Source organism: Ursus arctos, unplaced genomic scaffold, assembly GCF_023065955.2.
Source record: "Ursus arctos isolate Adak ecotype North America unplaced genomic scaffold, UrsArc2.0 scaffold_2, whole genome shotgun sequence".
Lineage (NCBI taxonomy): Eukaryota > Metazoa > Chordata > Mammalia > Carnivora > Ursidae > Ursus > Ursus arctos.
The window spans coordinates 60470287-60488358 of record NW_026622874.1 but is presented as its reverse complement, the minus strand read 5'-3'; the positions used below and the strand labels follow the sequence as shown (position 1 = coordinate 60488358).

The 18072-nt window shown below is 42.8% G+C and overlaps 1 protein-coding gene across 1 annotated transcript; it reads left to right on the top strand.

Annotated features, from left to right (window-relative positions):
• The first annotated feature begins 14359 nt into the window (after nucleotides 1–14359).
• Nucleotides 14360–18028, top strand: UFC1 (ubiquitin-fold modifier conjugating enzyme 1). Its single transcript, XM_026487420.4, has 6 exons — nucleotides 14360–14514; nucleotides 16362–16429; nucleotides 16628–16691; nucleotides 16980–17056; nucleotides 17304–17394; nucleotides 17599–18028. The coding sequence occupies exons 1-6, from the start codon at nucleotides 14392–14394 to the stop codon at nucleotides 17677–17679; spliced, it is 504 nt and encodes a 167-aa protein (XP_026343205.2). The 5' UTR covers nucleotides 14360–14391; the 3' UTR covers nucleotides 17680–18028.
• The last annotated feature ends 44 nt before the right edge of the window (nucleotides 18029–18072 follow it).

The following is an 18072-nucleotide window of genomic DNA, read 5'->3' as shown; positions in this document are numbered from 1 at the left end:
CGTGTATGAAAACATTGGGGGCGCCAGAGCTAGCTGGTGTCGACTTCAAGACCCATCGAAAGACTGAGACTAGCAGCCATGACTCATAAGGGCGGAATATCGCAAGGGTAGGACTGCCCTGCGAACTTCGGGAAAGGTTCATGGTCGGGATTATGACCTTTGCCCTGAACTTCCGGCAAATCCGGACGTTCCGTAAACCTTAGTCCGGAGCTGAAAGCGCTGCCCAGATGGCCCCTCGGATTTCATTCTTTGAGCATTTGCCTTTTAAGCACCCGCTTCCTGAAGGAAGTGTCGCCTGAGCCGAATCCTGGACTGGTGGGAAGTGGGGCTGGGGGGCCGGGTACGTTCTGGAGCTGTCAGCAGCCTGTTGGTTAAGGGAGAGGTAATAAATGAGGCCCGTGAGAATGGGAGGGACCGATTACGCAAGGCCTTGTAAATTAGTTTATTTTTTCCGAAGGGCAACGAATAGGTTTGAAGAGCCTTGGCAGAGAAATGAACAATTGTATTTGCATTTTAAAAAGATCGCTGCTTGAAATCGGGAGAATGGATAGGAGGGAACGAAGTTAGAGGGCAGACAGAACAATTGGGAAGCTCTTCTCCAGGCAAGAGACGGCAGTGGTCTGACCTAGAGGAGGGAGAGTGCGGATGGGAAAAAAACATCGGAAATGGGGATGAGGCAAAGGTTATTTCCCAGTACTCTGAGTTGGGTAACCGGGGAAAAGTGATGCCATTTTCTCTTTGGTTTGGGGGGAGAGAATGAGTTTAGGTGCCTGTGGGATATCCATTAGAGAGTTGAATATTAGATCATGGGGGTTGGAAGCCCAAAAGTTTGAGGTATGTGCGCGAGCGAGCGTGTGAATATAGGTAGTTGTTGAAGCCATGGAAGTGGATAAGACGGCCTGGAGAATGAGATGAGGGAAGAACAGAAAAAGGGACACTGAGAACTCAGAGGCAGACAGAAGGGAAAGAAGTAATCCAGGAGTGAAGTACCAGGGAAACTGGCAAAGTATTCAAGGTAGCAGATTAGGTAAGGTATGGACTAAAATGTGTCCATTGGCTGTTGTAAGAGGAAGTCCTTTGGTAATTTTGGAGAAAGTTGTTTCAGAGATATGGTGGGATAGAAACCAGAGGGAGGTAAACTGAGTGACTGGAAATGGACAATGCGTAAAGACCCTTTTCTCCTGGTGCTGACTGTAAAAAAGAGGCTAGCTACGTAGGGTGTAGCATGAGGCAGGATTCCAAAGAAAGGTAAGGACTTTAGATGCCTGTGGGACAACCAGACCTACCGTACCAATGGCAATTGAATATACAGATCTACATGTAGAAGAGTTAAATGTAAATTATTAAATGGGGAAAAAGCATGAGTGGAAGAATATGTGTGGCACATTTACACAGGCATTTGAAAATTAACCATGGGGGTGCCTGGGTGCCTCAGTGGGTTAAGCGGCAGTCTTCTGTTCAGGTCATGATCCCAGAGACCTGGATCGGGTCCTGCGCTCTCTCGTACTCTCTAAAATGAAAAGTTTTTTTTTTTAAATTAACCATGATGAGTGGGCCTAAGAAGGATAAAATTTCTACTTTTTATTTTAGATCCATCTTTACTGTGTGAATTTGTTTTACTATGTACATATATTACTTTTATAGAAAACTACTTTTTAAATTTCCAGTGATGTATAGGCCAGAAATTCTGAATCATTTCAGTGGCAGTTGAAGCCATAGATTTGGGCCAACTCCAGAGAACAGCAGAGGGCTAAGAAGAGTACTCTGGGGGAATTCCAACATTTGCAGTATGCATAGAAGAGCCCTTGGAGAATCTTTGAAAAGGAACAGCCCATGAGAAAGAATAAAAATTAGGTGATGATTCTTAATAGAATCTGAGGGAAGAGAGTGTTTCTTTTTTCTTTTTTTTTTTTAAGATTTATTTATTTGAGAGAGCGGGAGAGGGAGAAGCAGACTCCCCGCTGAGCAGGGAACCCAATGCCAGGCTCGAGGCTCAATCCCCGACCCCAGGGATCATGACCTGAGCTGAAGGCAGATGCTTAATCGACTGAGCCACCCAGAAGCCCAGGAAGAGAGTGTTTCAAGAGGATCAGAGTTGTTAAAAGTGTCACATGTACCCAGAAGGGCAGCTAACAGGAAAGGTGCTTTTAGCTCCAGACTAGTTTTCCTGGAAGCTTGGCACAAAGGTCAAATCCGGATCATGAACCTTCCCCCAGTTATTACGTGGAATTTGATCCCTATGCTGTTCCACCCTTATGCATCATGGCTGCCAGTCCCAGTCTTTGAAGGGGCCTTGAAGCCAGCTCTGGTGCCACCAGTGCTGTCTCTCCCGTTCCTTACTGTGGCCCTGAAGCTGCTATCAAGAAAGCACCTGGGTGGCTCAGTCGGTTGAGCGTCTGCCTTCAGTTCAGGTCACGATCCTGGGGTCCTAGGATGGAGCCCCACATCGGGCTCCCTGCTCAGCAGGGAGCCTGCTTCTCTCTCCCCTCTGCCTCTCTCCCCACTCGTTCTCTCTCTCTCTCTCTCTCTCTCAAATAAATAAAATCTTAAAAAAAAAAACAAAAACAGCCTGTGTGGGCGTGCCTGGCTGGCCCAATGGGTAGAGCATGCAGCTCTTGATCTTGAGATTGTGAGTTCAAGCCACACATTGGGTGCAAAGATTACTTAAGAAAATATGGGGTGCCTGGGTAGCGCAGTGGTTGGGTGTCTGCCTTCGGCTCAGGGCGTGATCCCGGCGTTCTGGGATCGAGCCCCACATCAGGCTCCTCCACTGAGAGCCTGCTTCTTCCTCTCCCACTCCCCCTGCTTGTGTTCCCTCTCTCGCTGGCTGTCTCTATCTCTGTCGAATAAATAAATAAAATCTTTTAAAAAAAAAATAAAATAAATTGGAGGTGGATTATCTCTTTAAAAAAAAAAAAAAGAAGGGAAAAAAAACCTGTGTTGCAAGAAGTGGTGAAGGTAAGGAACTGAAAGTAGGAGTGTAAGTTGGAGTTGAGAAGGTCAAGCAGTAACTAGGGGAAAATGTATGTATAAATAAAAATAAACTCATTTAAAAAAAGAAATAACTAGGAGTCACATGAATTTTCCTAAAACCACCCAGAATGAGAGAGCTGTCTGAGAGAGGTGCTGATGTCAACAAGTATGAGGACTAAAGGGTGGTAGAGCCAGTGGCATTAGTTTCAAGGAGGAACGAGTTTTTGCAAGAAAATGAAGCCACAATCGTCTGAAGATGAACAGCCTCTACTTTAGAAGGTTGAAGGGAAGAGGTTTCCATTAGACAAAGTCAAAATTTCTACCCCACTCACTTTCCCCCTGAACCTAAGGGAGCTCTTCCTTTGTACACAGCCTCCGGATATCCTCATTTTCTTCGCAGAATGCTCCCTGGCTTTTGCTAGAGGAAGACTCATCAGGACAGAGGTAGCTGTGATGTTCCTTTACATCAGCTCCTGTCCCCTCCTTGGAGCCTCAGCCGAGAAATTGCCCCTCCAACTTTCCAACACTGGCCCCTTCAGCTCGACCTCGATTCCCCTCCTCTTCTGCTTCTCAACACTTCCCACAGCTGTCTCTTCCTTCGGTGGAATCTTTAACCTGACATCCCTTAGCCACCTTTCACATGCTCCCGTTTCCACCATGTCCTGCCCTATAGTTCTTAACTATATGCTCAGTGACTGGAAAAGCATTTTTTCTGAACTTGGAAAAATCTCTCTCTTTGTCACTTCTGCTTATTGGTCCTATTTTCCCCCCTCTGGGTCAACACAGCACAGCTACGTATCAGTGCTCCAGATAGCTACCGTGTCCCCACTAAATTTTTTTTTTTCCAAATCAATGATCGCACCAATTCAAATAGATGTCGTATCTTTGTTGATCTGAATACTCTGTTAAGACTACTTGTCCCCATGCATGCTGTTCCCCAGCTCTGCCAAAATTAAAATCTTTTTAATGACAGACATGTCCTTAAAGAAGCCTGTACACTGTTAACAAGCCACTGTTAGAAGTCTCCTCTTGACTCTTCCAGGGCCATTCTCATTCCTGTATCCCTGTCCCCTTTACTCTTGAACTTCATCCTACAGCAACTCGCTGACCTGACAGTTCTCTCTAGTTCTTGGGTCCCCATTAATGGCAAGCTGTTCCTGTTAGTCATTTTCACCCAGCATCTTACTAGCTCCGAACTTCATTTGAGCTTCAAGCCCAACTGTAAGTCCTTAGCTAGAATTGCAATGTCTCCTGGCTCCTGAATAGACGAAGAGGGACCACACAGTCACTGAATCCTAATGATCTGTCTAAAAGCCTCCTTAACCTGTTCCCTTTTTTTCGTTCCCCTGCTGTGACTTTCACCAATAGGACTTTGGGCAAGTTCCTAATTTCTCTGAGCTTTTCTCATCTGTAAAGGGGCAAATATAACATCCACTCCATAGGTCATTGTTTTAATGATATATTAAACTAACATATATAAAGTGTTAGCATACGGCCTAGTCCGTTGTAAGTGCTGTATAAATGTTACCTAATATTTATGTATTACACTTTTCACCAGATTTCAGAAATCTCCAAGGTTCTTTATCAGTGCTCTCTGCTGCCCCCGTGGGGATAACTTTTTCTGAGTGATTGAGTATCCTACAGGCCAGGCCCCAAAACAGCCCTGTTACACCAACCTCACCAGCTAATTAGAGAATCAATTCTTTGGTTGGTTGTTCAATCAAATAAAAATGCTTCTATATTCCAGCCCATTCTCTTTGTCTTTTTTTTTTTAAATGTGTATTTTTGAAAAGATGTGTATTTCTGAAACCTATGTATTTCTGAAATCAATACATACTGTCTATGACATTCTCCTAGTTTCATTAATTTAGTAACACTGGCAGGGCACCTGGGTGGCATCAGTCAGTTAAGTGTCTGCCTTCGGCTTGGGTCATGATCTCGGGGTGCTGCGATCAAGCCCCGCGTCAGTTCCCTGCTCAACAGGGAGCCTGCTTCTACCCCTCCCTCCCGCTCATGCTCCGGCTCGTGCTCTCTTAAATAAATAAATAAAATCTTTTTTTTTAAGATTTTTAAAAATTTATTCATTTGAAATAGAGCGAGAGAGAGACAAGCAGGGCAGAGGGGCAGAGGGAGAGGGAGAACCAGGCTCCCCGCTGAGCAGGAAGCCCGATGTGGAGCTCGATCCCAGCACCCCAAGATCATGACCCGAGCCGAAGGCAGACACTTAACTGACTGGTGCCACCCAGGTGCCCCAGTAAATAAAATCTTATAAAAGAGAGATTTGGTGCAACTGGGTGGCTCAGTCAGTTAAGTATCCAACTCTAGGTTTTGGCTCAGGTCACGATCTCATGGGTTGTGGGATTGAGCCCCGTGTGGCTGGCAGGCTTCTTGCTCAATGGGGAGTCTGCTTGAAAGATTCTCTCCCTCTGCCCTTCCCCCAACTTGTGTTCTCTCTCTCTCTCTCTGAAAGTAAATAAATTGTATTTTAAAAAATCTAGTAACACTGGCAAGGAAAGTCATTCAGTCATTTACTTGATACATGTATGATAACCATCTACTAATGTCAGATGCTATGATAGGCATATAGGAGAGGATACACAGTGGTGAACAAGACAGACATGTCTTCATGGAGCTCACTAAGAAAAATATTCTAAATTGAGATAGGTGCTCTGAAAGAAAAGAACGGAATGCTACGACAGACAGAAAAATGATCAGGGAAAGTCTCTCTTTGAGGAGGTGACATGGAAGCTGAGACCAGAAGGCCAAGATGGAGCCAACCATCTTGCAGAGAATGGGGAGGAGTATCCTAGGATGAGGACACCTGCAAAAGGTCCAAAGGCAAGAAAGACATGACACCCCGGGGGCCTGGATCACTGTAGGCATCTGGGGATCACAGCCTTCTTTCTCATTGCTCATAAATCACTGTTTAATAACTCCTCTATAATTTTACTAAGAATCAGTAATCTGTTTTTTAGTTTCCAGAACTCACCATCTAGAATTTCCCTCCTGGAAAATGTGGACATTTGCTGTATTGTGAGTTCTTTAAATTATATAAAGGGAACACAATTTCACTTACATAATACTTCTGATTTCTAGAATACCATGTGTCCAGGCCCTGAACTCATTAAAATGCTAAGAATCCTGTTACTGTTTTAGTTTATCATTAATGAACTTATAACTAACCAAAAGAATTTTCCTCCTCTTATTTCCTCATTTCTTCTTTTTCCAAGCTGTAGCTAATTATATACATTTTTGTATGGCTAAAATAATAATGTAATTAGCTTTATTGCAGATGATATCTTATTTACCTAGACAACTCATGAGAATCCACTTTAAAATTACTACAAATAATAGTAGAAGTTAGTTAAGTGGGAGGAAAGTAACATGCAGAAATAAATATCCTTTATATATATAAACAGTAAGTTAAAGATGTAATTAAAGAAAAGACTCCATAGCAACAAAACAGATAAAATGCCTAGGAATAACCTTAACAAGAATGTGCAGGATCTGTCTGAATTTTAAAATGCTACCCACATAAAAGAAAACTTGAACAAATGGAAAGTAACATCATGTTCTTGGATAGAGAGAATGAATATATAATGATGTCACTTTCCCAAAGTTGTCTATAAATTTAATATGATCTGTAGAAAAATATTGGCAGGATTTTTTAAAGTAATTTTTAAAGAGTTTATTTATTTGAGAGAGAGAGAGAAAGAGAGCACAAGCTGGTGGGGGGGAGGGCAGAAAGAGAGACAAGCAGGCTCTCCACTGAACAGTGAGCCTCATGTGGGGCTTGATCCCAGGACCCTAAGACCATGGCCTAAGCTGAAGGCAAATGCTTAACTAACTGAGTCACCAAGGCATCCCCTTGGCAGAATTTAAAAAAATAAAACAAGCTTATTTTAAGTTCACATGGAGAAATAAAGAAGAATTGAAAGGAAAATCCTGGGAATGAAAGGTAATAAACAGAAGCTAGCCCAACCAGATAGAAAAACATGTATTACATGGGGCGCCTGGGTGGCACAGCGGTTAAGCGTCTGCCTTCGGCTCAGGGCGTGACCGGCGTTATGGGATCGGCGTTCTGGGATCGAGCCCCACATCAGGCTCCTCCTATGAGCCTGCTTTTTCCTCTCCCACTCCCCCTGCTTGTGTTCCCTCTCTCGCTGGCTGTCTCTATCTCTGTTGAATAGATAAATAAAATCTTTTAAAAAAAAAGAAAAAGAAAAACATGTATTACAAAGCTACAATAATTAAAACAATGGGATAACGCCCTATAGACAACTTGATGGAACAGAAGTGAAAAGACCTAAATACATATAGAAATTTTGTATTGATAAAGGTGTCATCTCAGATCAGTGGAAAGAATTTGTGTTATGGTGTTAGGACAACTGAATCAACATCCAGGGGAAAAATGTTGAATCCCTACATGAAACCCTTCACCAAAATTAATTCCATATACATTCATAGCCAATCACAATTAATGCAAAATACTAGAAACTAAAACATAAGGGCACAAAAATGTTGAAAGTAAAAGAATGGCGAAAGATCCACCATGGAAACAGAAACCAAAAGAAAATTATGTAATAACAGATATAGTAGATTTCAAGGCAAAAACAGTACTAGAAATAAACGGCATTTCATATCAATAAGCTCAACTTACCAGAAAGCTGTAAATTTGTATGCATGTAATCATAATCTCAAATCACGTAGAGGAACAGAGCTACAAGGAAAAGACAGACAAATTTACAGTCGTTATAGGAAATGGAACACACCTCACTGTAAAGAGCATGCCTTACCTGATAGAGAGTATTTCTTTTAGAATCTACAGACAAAAAAAAAAAAAAATCAATAAGAATATAAAAAACTTAATATGAGCAGCAAATTGAATTCAGCAAGCATACATAGTTCACTATACCCAACAATGCAAATTACAAATTATTTTCTTTTTCGTTTGTTTCAAGTTTTTATTTAAATTCCAGTTAGTAAACATATATTGCAATATTGGTTTCAGGAGTAGAATTTAGTGATTCCTCACTTACATATAACACCCAGCGCTCATCACAGCTGCCCTCCTTAACACCCACCACCCACTTAGCCCATCCCCCACCCGGCAAATTATTTTCAAGCACACTTGGGACATTTTAAAAACTGACCATATTGTGCTATAGAAAGGATTTCGATCTCAAAGGATTGAAAATATACAGTGTTTTTTTTTTTAAGATTTTATTTATTATTTATTTGACAGAGAGAGACAGCCAGCAAGAGAGGGAACACAAGCAGGGGGAGTGGGAGAGAAGAAGCAGGCTCCTAGCAGAGGGGCCTGATGTGGGGCTCGATCCCAGAATGCTGGGATCACACCCTGAGCCGAAGGCAGACGCTTAATGACTGAGCCACCCAGGCACTGCTGAAAATATACAGTGATTCTTGCTCTCATTACAGTTAAGCCAGAAATCGGTAACATGGTAACTAGAAAGTCTACTTAGAAATTATGAAGTACACTTCTAAATAACCCCCCGAAATTACAACTGAAGTTAGAGAATAACTTGAACTGAATGATAATAAAAATACTACATGCCTTGGGGCGCCTGGGTGGCACAACGGTTAAGCGTCTGCCTTTGGCTCAGGGCGTGATCCTGGCATTATGGGATCGAGCCCCACATCAGGCTCCTCCGCTATGAGCCTGCTTCTTCCTCTTCCTCTCCCACTCCCCTTGCTTGTGTTCCCTCTCTCGCTGGCTGTCTCTATCTCTTAAATAAATAAATAAAATCTTAAAAAAAAATACTACATGCCAAAACTTACAGGATGGGGCTAAAGCTATGTTTTAACAAGAAAACGTATAGTCTTAAGTGCACATACTAGGAGAAAAGAAAAGCTGAAAATGCACGAGCCTTGCATTATCTCGAGAACCAAGAACAGTAAATTAAACACAAAGAGAATAGAAGAAACAAAGTGTGCATACATAGATGCTTGGAAGGATATATACTCAAAATGATAGCAGTTTTTAATCTCTTTTTTAAATTAATTTCATTTTTCTATATCATTTTGGTAAGGTACAACAAACAAAGCCATTTTCATTATAGGAAAAAAAGTAGTAGAGGAAAACATGGGATAATCTTTTTGTTGTTATTGTTGATGTCGTCTCTACACCCAACGTGGGGCTTGAACTCATGATCCTGAGATCAAGGATTGTTCACTCTAAACAGCGAACCAGCCAAGTGCCCTGAGGGTAATTTTTATAAGATGATCTAGACTGTTGTGACATACCAGTAGCAATTAGCAAAAAGACCGATAAACTCAACCTCATATGTGAAAAATTTATACGTGGTTAAAGATACTGTGAAGGGGCACTAGAGTGGCTCAGTTGGTTAAGCTTCGGACTCTTGGTTTCGGCTCAGGTCATGACCTCAGGGTCCTGGGATGGAGCCCCATCTTTCCGGCCCCCTGCTCAGCGGGGAGTCTGCTTTTCCCTTTCCCTCTGTGCTTGTGCTCTCTCTCTTAAATAAATAAATAAATAAATAAATAAATAAATAAATAAATAAATAAATCTTTTAAAAATACTGTGAAGGAAAGCAAAGAATGATATTAAACTGGGAAGATTATTTACAGCTCATCACAAATGTCTAATTGCTTTGACAAAACAACAACAAACTCTCACACAATCACTAAGAAAAAATGAATAGTAATTTAAAAGAGGCAAAGGATATAAGAATTTATAGAAAAGGGAAAAGGAAATACTAACATTTATCAGTGCTCGGTTGGTTAAGCACCTGCCCTCGGCTCAGGTCTTGATCCAGGGGTCCTGGGGCTCTCTGCTCAGCAGGGAGTCCGCTTCTCCCTCTGCCTGCCGCTCCATCTGTGTATGCTCTCTCTCTGTCAAATGAATAAATAAAAACTTAAAAAAAAAAAAACATTTAGGGGTGCCTGGGTGACTCAGATGGTTAAATGTCTGCCTTCGGCTCGGGTCATGACCTCAGGGTCCTGGAATCGAGTCCCGTGTCAGCTTCCTGCTCAGTCTGCTTCTCTCTCCCCACTCCTGCTCTCTCTCTCTCTCTCTCAAATAAATAAATAAATAAATAAATAAAATCTTAAAAAAAATGTTTCTTTTTAAAAAGAAGCATGAGAGACTATGGACTTTGAGAAACAAACTGAGGGCTTCAGAGGGGTGGGGGGTGGGGGAATGGGATAGACTGGTGATGGGTAGTAAGGAGGGCATGTATTGCATGGTGCACTGGGTGCTATACGCAACTAATGAATCATGGAACTTTACATCAAAAACCAGGGATGTACTGTATGGTGACTAACATAATATAATAAAAATATTATTATAAAAAATATATATAAATAAAAAATAAAATAAATAAAAGCAGATATTTTAAAACCACATGTATGTAAAATTTTGTGTTCTGATTTTATATTTATTTCACAAGTATTTTCATATAGCATATAGCATAGAATTAATATAATATCAATTGTTTCTAGGAGCATTTTCCCCCTTCTGTTATAAATAATGATCTGGATATTTGCTGTTAATGTGATATTTTCTCATGCCTTCCTGCCTCCCTTGTCTGCCAAGAATGCCGTACTTCCCTGCTCTCTCCTTGTCTGGATATCCCGTGTACTCAACCTAGGAGTTCCGGTTCGAACGCCATCAGCCCTTACCCTATTCTCTCAAGCATTGTTACTCAAGCAGGACTTTGTAGGCTTCCAGAACAGAGATTTTTTAGTTTATGGTGATTGTCTGCATATTAGTTTCTCCTCCCCAAAAACTATGTCTTTTCTTCTTTGTTACCCAAATCCTCTGGCACCCCAACCCTTGCCCAGATCTTACTAGCGAGTAGGTACAAGTGAAGTCCCATGAACAGTTAAACTCAAAGTCCATAGTTCCAAAGTTCCTGCAAGTCCCCATTTCAGCCCATTTCAGGGAAGAGGTTGGTTGTCTCATATATGTGCCTGCAGTTCTGCCATGCTTGGCTCAGAACCACCAAATTCTCTTTGTGTTTCCAGAAGCCTGAGTTTACTACTAATAGCTGCTCTTTTGGAGTCATCAATAGCCCCCTGCCACCACCTCCAGTTCCTCATATCACAGTTAATTTTATTTTGGCCTGGAAATGGTAGAAAGACAGATCTGTTGGTTTAAAGACATGATCTCTGGAGCCAGACTAGGCAGGATTGAATTCCAGCAGGTCTCCCATTTACTGACTACATAATATAGGGCTTTTTTCATTGAGCCTGACCATGCCTCAGTTTCTTCAAATGTAAATGAGGATAATGAGAGTACTTGCCTTAAGGTTGTTGCCAGATTTAAATGCTTAAATGCTTAGGACATTTGCAAAGTGCTTCGGACAGTGCCTGGCATATAGTAAGCACAGTATAAATGTTAATTATTATCATTCTCTTTACCCAGTGCTTCTAAGTGCAGACCTGATTTCCCACAGCATAACAGAGACCAAGTTATAATTTACTATAATTCTTTGCTGAAGAATCCAGAATAATTAAAGCAGTAACAGAAAAATTTTCAAGATTGGCTGTCCATCTATACTGATCTTCTTTAGGGTGACTTCTTCCCTGTAATAGAGCCAGCATTTCCCTCACCATTCTGAGGTATCTTCCAGCATACTGGAGTCTGGATCAACCCCTTAAAGACCAGAATAGGGGAAAATTTCAATTTTTTCCCTAATCCAAGATTTATTTCTCCTTTTGTCCCAGGAGCTACATTTTCCTACGATGACTGACAAAGTGACTTTCAACTACTTTCAAGGGCTCTCCCGCATACCCAACTGTACTATCCCATCAAAATAATGATGTGACATCAGTACATTTTCTAGAATTGAGTTATCCAATCAATCCTGTTCAATTCCTTTTTGTAGGTGTTTTAGGATAATTTCCACGAGGGCAAGGACTCTGCCTGCTTGTGCACTGCTGTATTCCCAGTGCCTGGATGTAGGAGGGATTCCATAAACATTTGCTAATGAATCAGTTCTTCCTTTGAAAAAAGAATTTCAGGGGCACCTGGGTGGTTCAGTCAGTTAAGCATCTGCCTTCAACTCAGGTCATGATCTTGGGGTCCATCTGCCCCTACCCCCTGCTTGTGCTCTCTCTCTCTCAAATAAAATCTTTTAAACATTTTATTTATTTATTTGAGAGAGTACGAGCAGGGGGAGCAGCGGAGGAAGAGGCAGAAGCAGATGCCCCACTAAGCAAGGAGCCCCATCTCTGGATCCAGGACCCTGAGATCATGACCTGAGCCAAAGGCAGATGCTTAACCAACTGAGCCACCCAGGTGCCCCTAAATAAATAAAATCTTAATTAAAAAAAGAAAGAAAAAAAGGAGGGGGGGCTCCTGGGCGGCTCAGTCGTTAAGTGTCTGCCTCCGGCTCCCCCTGCTTGTGTTCCCTCTCTCGCTGCCTCTCTGTCTGTCAAAATAAATAAATAAAATCAAAAAAAAAAAAAAAAAGTTCAGACCTACATACGTTTCTCTCAGTTTTCTATCTTAGCTTCTGATTTCTTGTCAGAATTACATAAAGCAAGAATGAGCTAAATCTATAATTTAAAAATAAATATTCCTCAAAAAGAAATATACTCTACAGAGATGCAACTGTGGCTACAATAGAGATCATCCTTTTACAGTATCACATACATTATGAGCTCTGCTTTACTAAGTGGTCTAATGAGGTAATTTTCCAAAAAATGAAACAAAAATAAGATGTAGACGCTGGGTGTCTCAGTTGGTTAAGTGTCAGAGTCTTGATTTTGGTTCAGGTCCTGTTCTCAGGGTCCTGAGGTCAATCCCCATGAGGAGCCCTGTGTGGGGCTCTGCTGAACACAGAGCCTGTGTGGGAGTCTCTGTCTGCCCCCTCCCCCAACACACCCACATGCTTTCTCTCTCTCTCTCTTAAAAAAATTTTTTTTCAGATTTAAAAGGACAGCTTTTTAAAAAATTTTTCTTAATATTTTATTTATTTATTTATTTGACAGAGACAGCAAGAGAGGGAACACAAGCAAGGGGAGTGTAAGAGGGCGAAGCAGGCTTCCCGCCAAGCAGGGAGCCCGATTCGGGGCTCGATCCCAGGACCCTGGGATCATGACCTGAGCCAAAGGCAGATGCTTAACAGCTGAGCCACCCAGGTGCCCCAAAAAGACAGCTTTTTTGGTGCTTATCTTACCCACTAAGATTTTCATTTATTTTATTTCATTGTATTTTAAAGATTTACTTATTTAAGTAATCTCTACACCCAACACTGGGCTCATGCTCAAACACTGGGCTCATGCCCAAGATCAAGAGTCACATGCTGGGGCTGACGCTCAAGAACTGAGCCACCCAGGGGCCGCAGAAAGGAACTTTCTTAACCTGATGAAAAGCATCTACAAAGAGCTTACAGCTAACATCATACTTAATGAAAACAAAACAAAACAAAACAAAACAAAACGATGCTTTCCCCCCCTAAAATCAGAATAAGACAGGGATCTGTGCTGTCAAAACTTTTATTCAACATTGTACTGGAAGTTACAGCCATTAGAAATTAAGATATAGTATGCTTATAATTAAGATACAGCTTTGTAGATGGACTATAGAATTTGATGATTAATAGAATCTGATCCAAAATTACTGCCAGAGGCTGGATGATTGACAAGTAAACATGACACAGAAATTAAAGCCAAAATTAACGTGTTTAGGCTGAAAAAGCAACAGGAAGATACAAAATTCTGCAAAAGCATTACCAGGTACCTACTGCGTGCCATGCAGTAGAATGCACTAGAATCCTCACTAGGTGATTTGATTCCAGACCAAAAAAATGTCTAGGGTGGACTAAGGCAAATTTTCCCGCGATCTCTACACTCCTTTGGCGCTTATTAAGAATTCTCTAACTCGATGGTGTTCATTCTTCAGGACCGAGGCTGTCTAGTATACTTTGATTCTCCACGGTTTCCAATAATTAGCACAAGTTTAATGCCCTTCTATTGGATGACTGCTTTGTCTCTGCTACCTGAGCCAAATTACAGAGAAGCTAAGGAAGCTTATTCGAACATGTGAACAGCGCGTTTCAGAAAGGCAGTGTCCGGCACGGTGTCTAGAACAGCCTGAAAAATCTAACAACTCTCCCAAGTTTGGGAAGGCGTCCGAGTTTTCAGAGAGTACTTCTCTGAGCATGAGCGGAAGTTACCCTTGAGCAGTCTGCGTTTTTTTCAAATGACAGGTACCACATTAAGGAGCAATCAGTTTCATTCTGCTTTTCCCGTTGTACCCACAAGCAAGTAACCAGGTGGCAAATTTGTCTTCGTTACGAGAAAATAAAGACCGCACTCAAAGACTTCATAAGGCAGACCAACACCCCATCTTCCCATAGTAAAGATGGCGGCCCCCAGAGCGTAGACTACAGGCAGGACCACTTCCGCGTTTTTCTTGTGCCCTCGTCCAAGATGGCGGACGAGGCCACCCGGCGTGTGGTGTCCGAGATCCCGGTGCTGAAGACTAACGCCGGACCTCGAGATCGTGAGTTGTGGGTGCAGCGACTCAAAGAGGAATATCAGTCTCTTATCCGGGTTAGTTGTGCTTCTGCGGCCGACCGCGTCGCAGAAGGGTTGCGGGTAATCAGGTGTCTTAGGAATAGGCTCCGTGTGGAAGCCGTTTCCGGTTATAAAATTTAACTCGCAGATTCATAGAAGCTGGACGATTGTGGGGCTGGGGGACTTTAGGGAGGTATGGTGGGGAGGAGGCAAAAGAAGCTCGTTTAGGAGCCCCAGTGGGACCAAAGCAGCAGTTATTTTAGGGATACGCCTTCCTGGAAGGTGACGTGTCCCTCTGGTTCCAGGTGTTTGCTCTCCTGGATGTAGGGGAGGTGGTCAAAAGGAATTCCTGGGGCTCTAAGTCCCAGTCGCTTCTCTCTGTTCTTTCTTTTACTCTTCCTGAGGGAGGAACGGACGCTAGGGCTGAAAATTCGGGTAAGCGTTAGTTGCGGAGAGTTGAGGAGTTAAGCTCACAGTTAGGAAAGAGCCATCTTCTCAGCAAATCTCCCTTCTGTGGAAAGAGAAGACGGTTTATCTTCCTTGCAGTGGTCTCTGCCTGTTTCAAAGGCCAGCAGGTCTCCTGACACACGTATTTATTTTCACTAGCCACCCCCCCCCCCCCATTTGTACACCTAGCACCTGACGACACGATCCAAAGCCGAATAAGGCGGAGCCTACTGAGATAGATGGAAACAAATCATGGTAACATTAAGCTGAGGGAGAGGGAGAGATTGCTGGGATGTTTTGAGAGCAGAAGGTGAGATACCTAATCCACCTTGGGTCTGGTCGGGGAAGGCTTCAGAGAAGAGGCAGTGCTTGAGCTGAGCCTCAGAGGGTAAAGGTAAGTTAGCCGGATCAACATGAGGATAAGAGAGGGATGTTCATGCAAGAGGAACAGCATGAACAAAAGCGTGGAAATTACAAATGGCATGATGTGTATGAAGAAACATTAGTTCAGAGTTGCTAAAGCATCAAGTGTATGGCAAGGAATGATAGACAAGGCTTGAGAGAAAGGCTTGAGTACTTGAATTTTATCTCGGAGGCACTGGGATACCTTTAAGGTATTTTAAGCGGAGGAGTAACATGCTCAGATTGGATTTAGACCAATCACAGGGAGTAGAGAGAAAAATAGAATTAAAAGAGATAAGATGGAAGGCAGGAAACAAATTAGGAGGCTGTTATTGATCCAGGCAAAAGAAAGGTGATGACCTAAACTGGATAGTTAAAGAGAGGGTAGAGAGAAGAGGTAGATTTGAAGCACATTCAGAAGGTAAAAGCAGTAGTACATCATGAAGGATTGGAGGAGAGGAGAGGAGAGGGTCAAGGATGATTCCCGCCGTTTGGCTTGCATTACTGAGTGAATGCTAATACTGTCATCTGAAATTGATGTAGTGGAGAAAAGATCTGAAGAACTGAGGGAAAGCTGAGTTTGAGGTACCTGTGAAATGAAGCTAGAAATTGCAGTATACAGTTGGATACTAGAGTCTGAAGCTCTGAGAAATGGTCTGGATTAAAGTAAAGATTTGGAAATCAACAGCACATGGGTACTAGTCAAAACCAGGACTATATGAGGTCCTCCATAGAGGGAGGATACCATAAAATGAGTTGTGGGCTGAGGGCAGACACTATCAGAAGTGGGAAGCGAACCCAGGCAATGTCATTGAGTACTTTGTCCCTGCTAAACTGAGTGGGACCCAACCGTTCTATTCTCTGCTCTGAGCAAGTCTCCTACTTACCTGTGTAACTTTGTCTTCAGCTTTGCTTATGTCAGAAAAGCTGGGTACATCCTAAGAGAGAAAGTAATCACACGCTTTTCTTTTGAGGGAAGAGGGACTGCCTTTGGCCTCAACTCCCCCCTCAAAGACCTCATTCTCTGCTTTTAGTATGTGGAGAACAACAAGAATGCGGACAATGATTGGTTCCGACTGGAGTCCAACAAGGAAGGGACTCGGTAGGCAGACCCTCTTGGGTGTTTGGGGGTGGGAATCTTATGTGGCTTGAGCATTTTATTGTCCCAAAGCCCACTGCCAGGCCTTCCCTGCCTCCTGTTAGCTATCTCCACTCCCATAGCTCCAGGGTTCCCAATTCCCATCCCATGTGTCTCCAAGAAGAATGTGCAGATTGGACTGAGGTTTGGTCTTTGTTACAGGTGGTTTGGAAAATGCTGGCACATCCATGACCTGCTCAAATATGAGTTTGACATTGAGTTTGACGTGAGTATGAGGGAATGGGAGATATGGAGGTTAGTAGAAGGGGAGGGATTGTTAACAAGCTAACCTTTCTTGGAGGGACCAAAGAAAACTTTTAAAATGGGAGGGAAATGCTGAGGTTTGAAGCAAGCATAGATTACAGCTACTCATCTCCATATCCAGAATGCCGGTGTGTGCATGCTGCTTGGGGGAGTTTGTCAAACATTTCAGTTCAACCAAGAAATGGGTATTGATTAGATTAGTGCATTTCTGTCTTGCTTCTGTTTCATTAAGGCCTTATAATTTCTCCAGATTCCTATCACATATCCTACTACTGCTCCAGAAATTGCAGTTCCTGAACTGGATGGAAAAACAGCAAAGATGTACAGGTAGGACTCAATAGGAGCTGGGAAAAGGGCAAAAAGGACTTAGGAGAGAACTCTGGGACTGGAATTTTCCCGGAGTGGGCTTGCCTCGAGGACCTCCAGGCCTCCCTCTGCCAAGTCTGGGCAAAGTACTTAGCTAGCCTTGTGCTCAGTTCTGATCACTAGTAGTTATCTTGTGCTTCCCAGAGGCTACTATACTTTATGGTACACTTTGCATGTCAACACCTTCTTCCTCTTGTCCCTCCCATAGGGGTGGCAAAATATGCCTGACTGATCACTTTAAGCCTTTGTGGGCCAGGAACGTGCCCAAGTTTGGACTAGCTCATCTTATGGCTCTGGGGGTAAGTTTGGGGTATTTGATATATAAGGGGAGGGGGAGGAATTAGGTATTTAGCAATATAAGAAAAGTAACTGAGAATAAACAAGGAATGACAGTGTTTTCCTTGGCCATGTTCCCATAGAATCTCTCTGGGAAGGAGCTTCTAATGGAACAAGAGGCACTGACCGGGTGATAGTAATCTCACAGGGTCTCCCTTGTATTGCAGCTGGGTCCATGGCTGGCAGTGGAAATCCCCGATCTGATTCAGAAGGGCGTGATTCAGCATAAAGAGAAATGCAACCAATGAAGGATCAAGCCACTGAGGCAGGACAGAGGGACCTTTGATAGGCTACATTCCTGCTTTCTGTGCATCACTCTTCCTCATCCAGCTGCTTCCCCCATACCTCTTCAGCCATAATTGTTACTAAGTAGCTGCATCAGGCATTGCTGAAAAAAAGAAACAACAGCATTGCTACTGAATTTCTAAGGCTACGCAGGGAGGGGAGAGACTGGGGCTTTGGGGAACCGAAAGGCAATTTATATCCCTTCCCCAGGTGAAGCAATGTGAGATCCAGGAAGGATGGGAGGCCTGAAAGTGGGTGCAGAGTCTTTTTGGTTTCTGGAGATAACTCATCAATAAAAGCTGCTTCCTCTGGTGGGCCGTGGTTCTCATTGGTGGCTGTTAAGAGAGGGCGAGCAG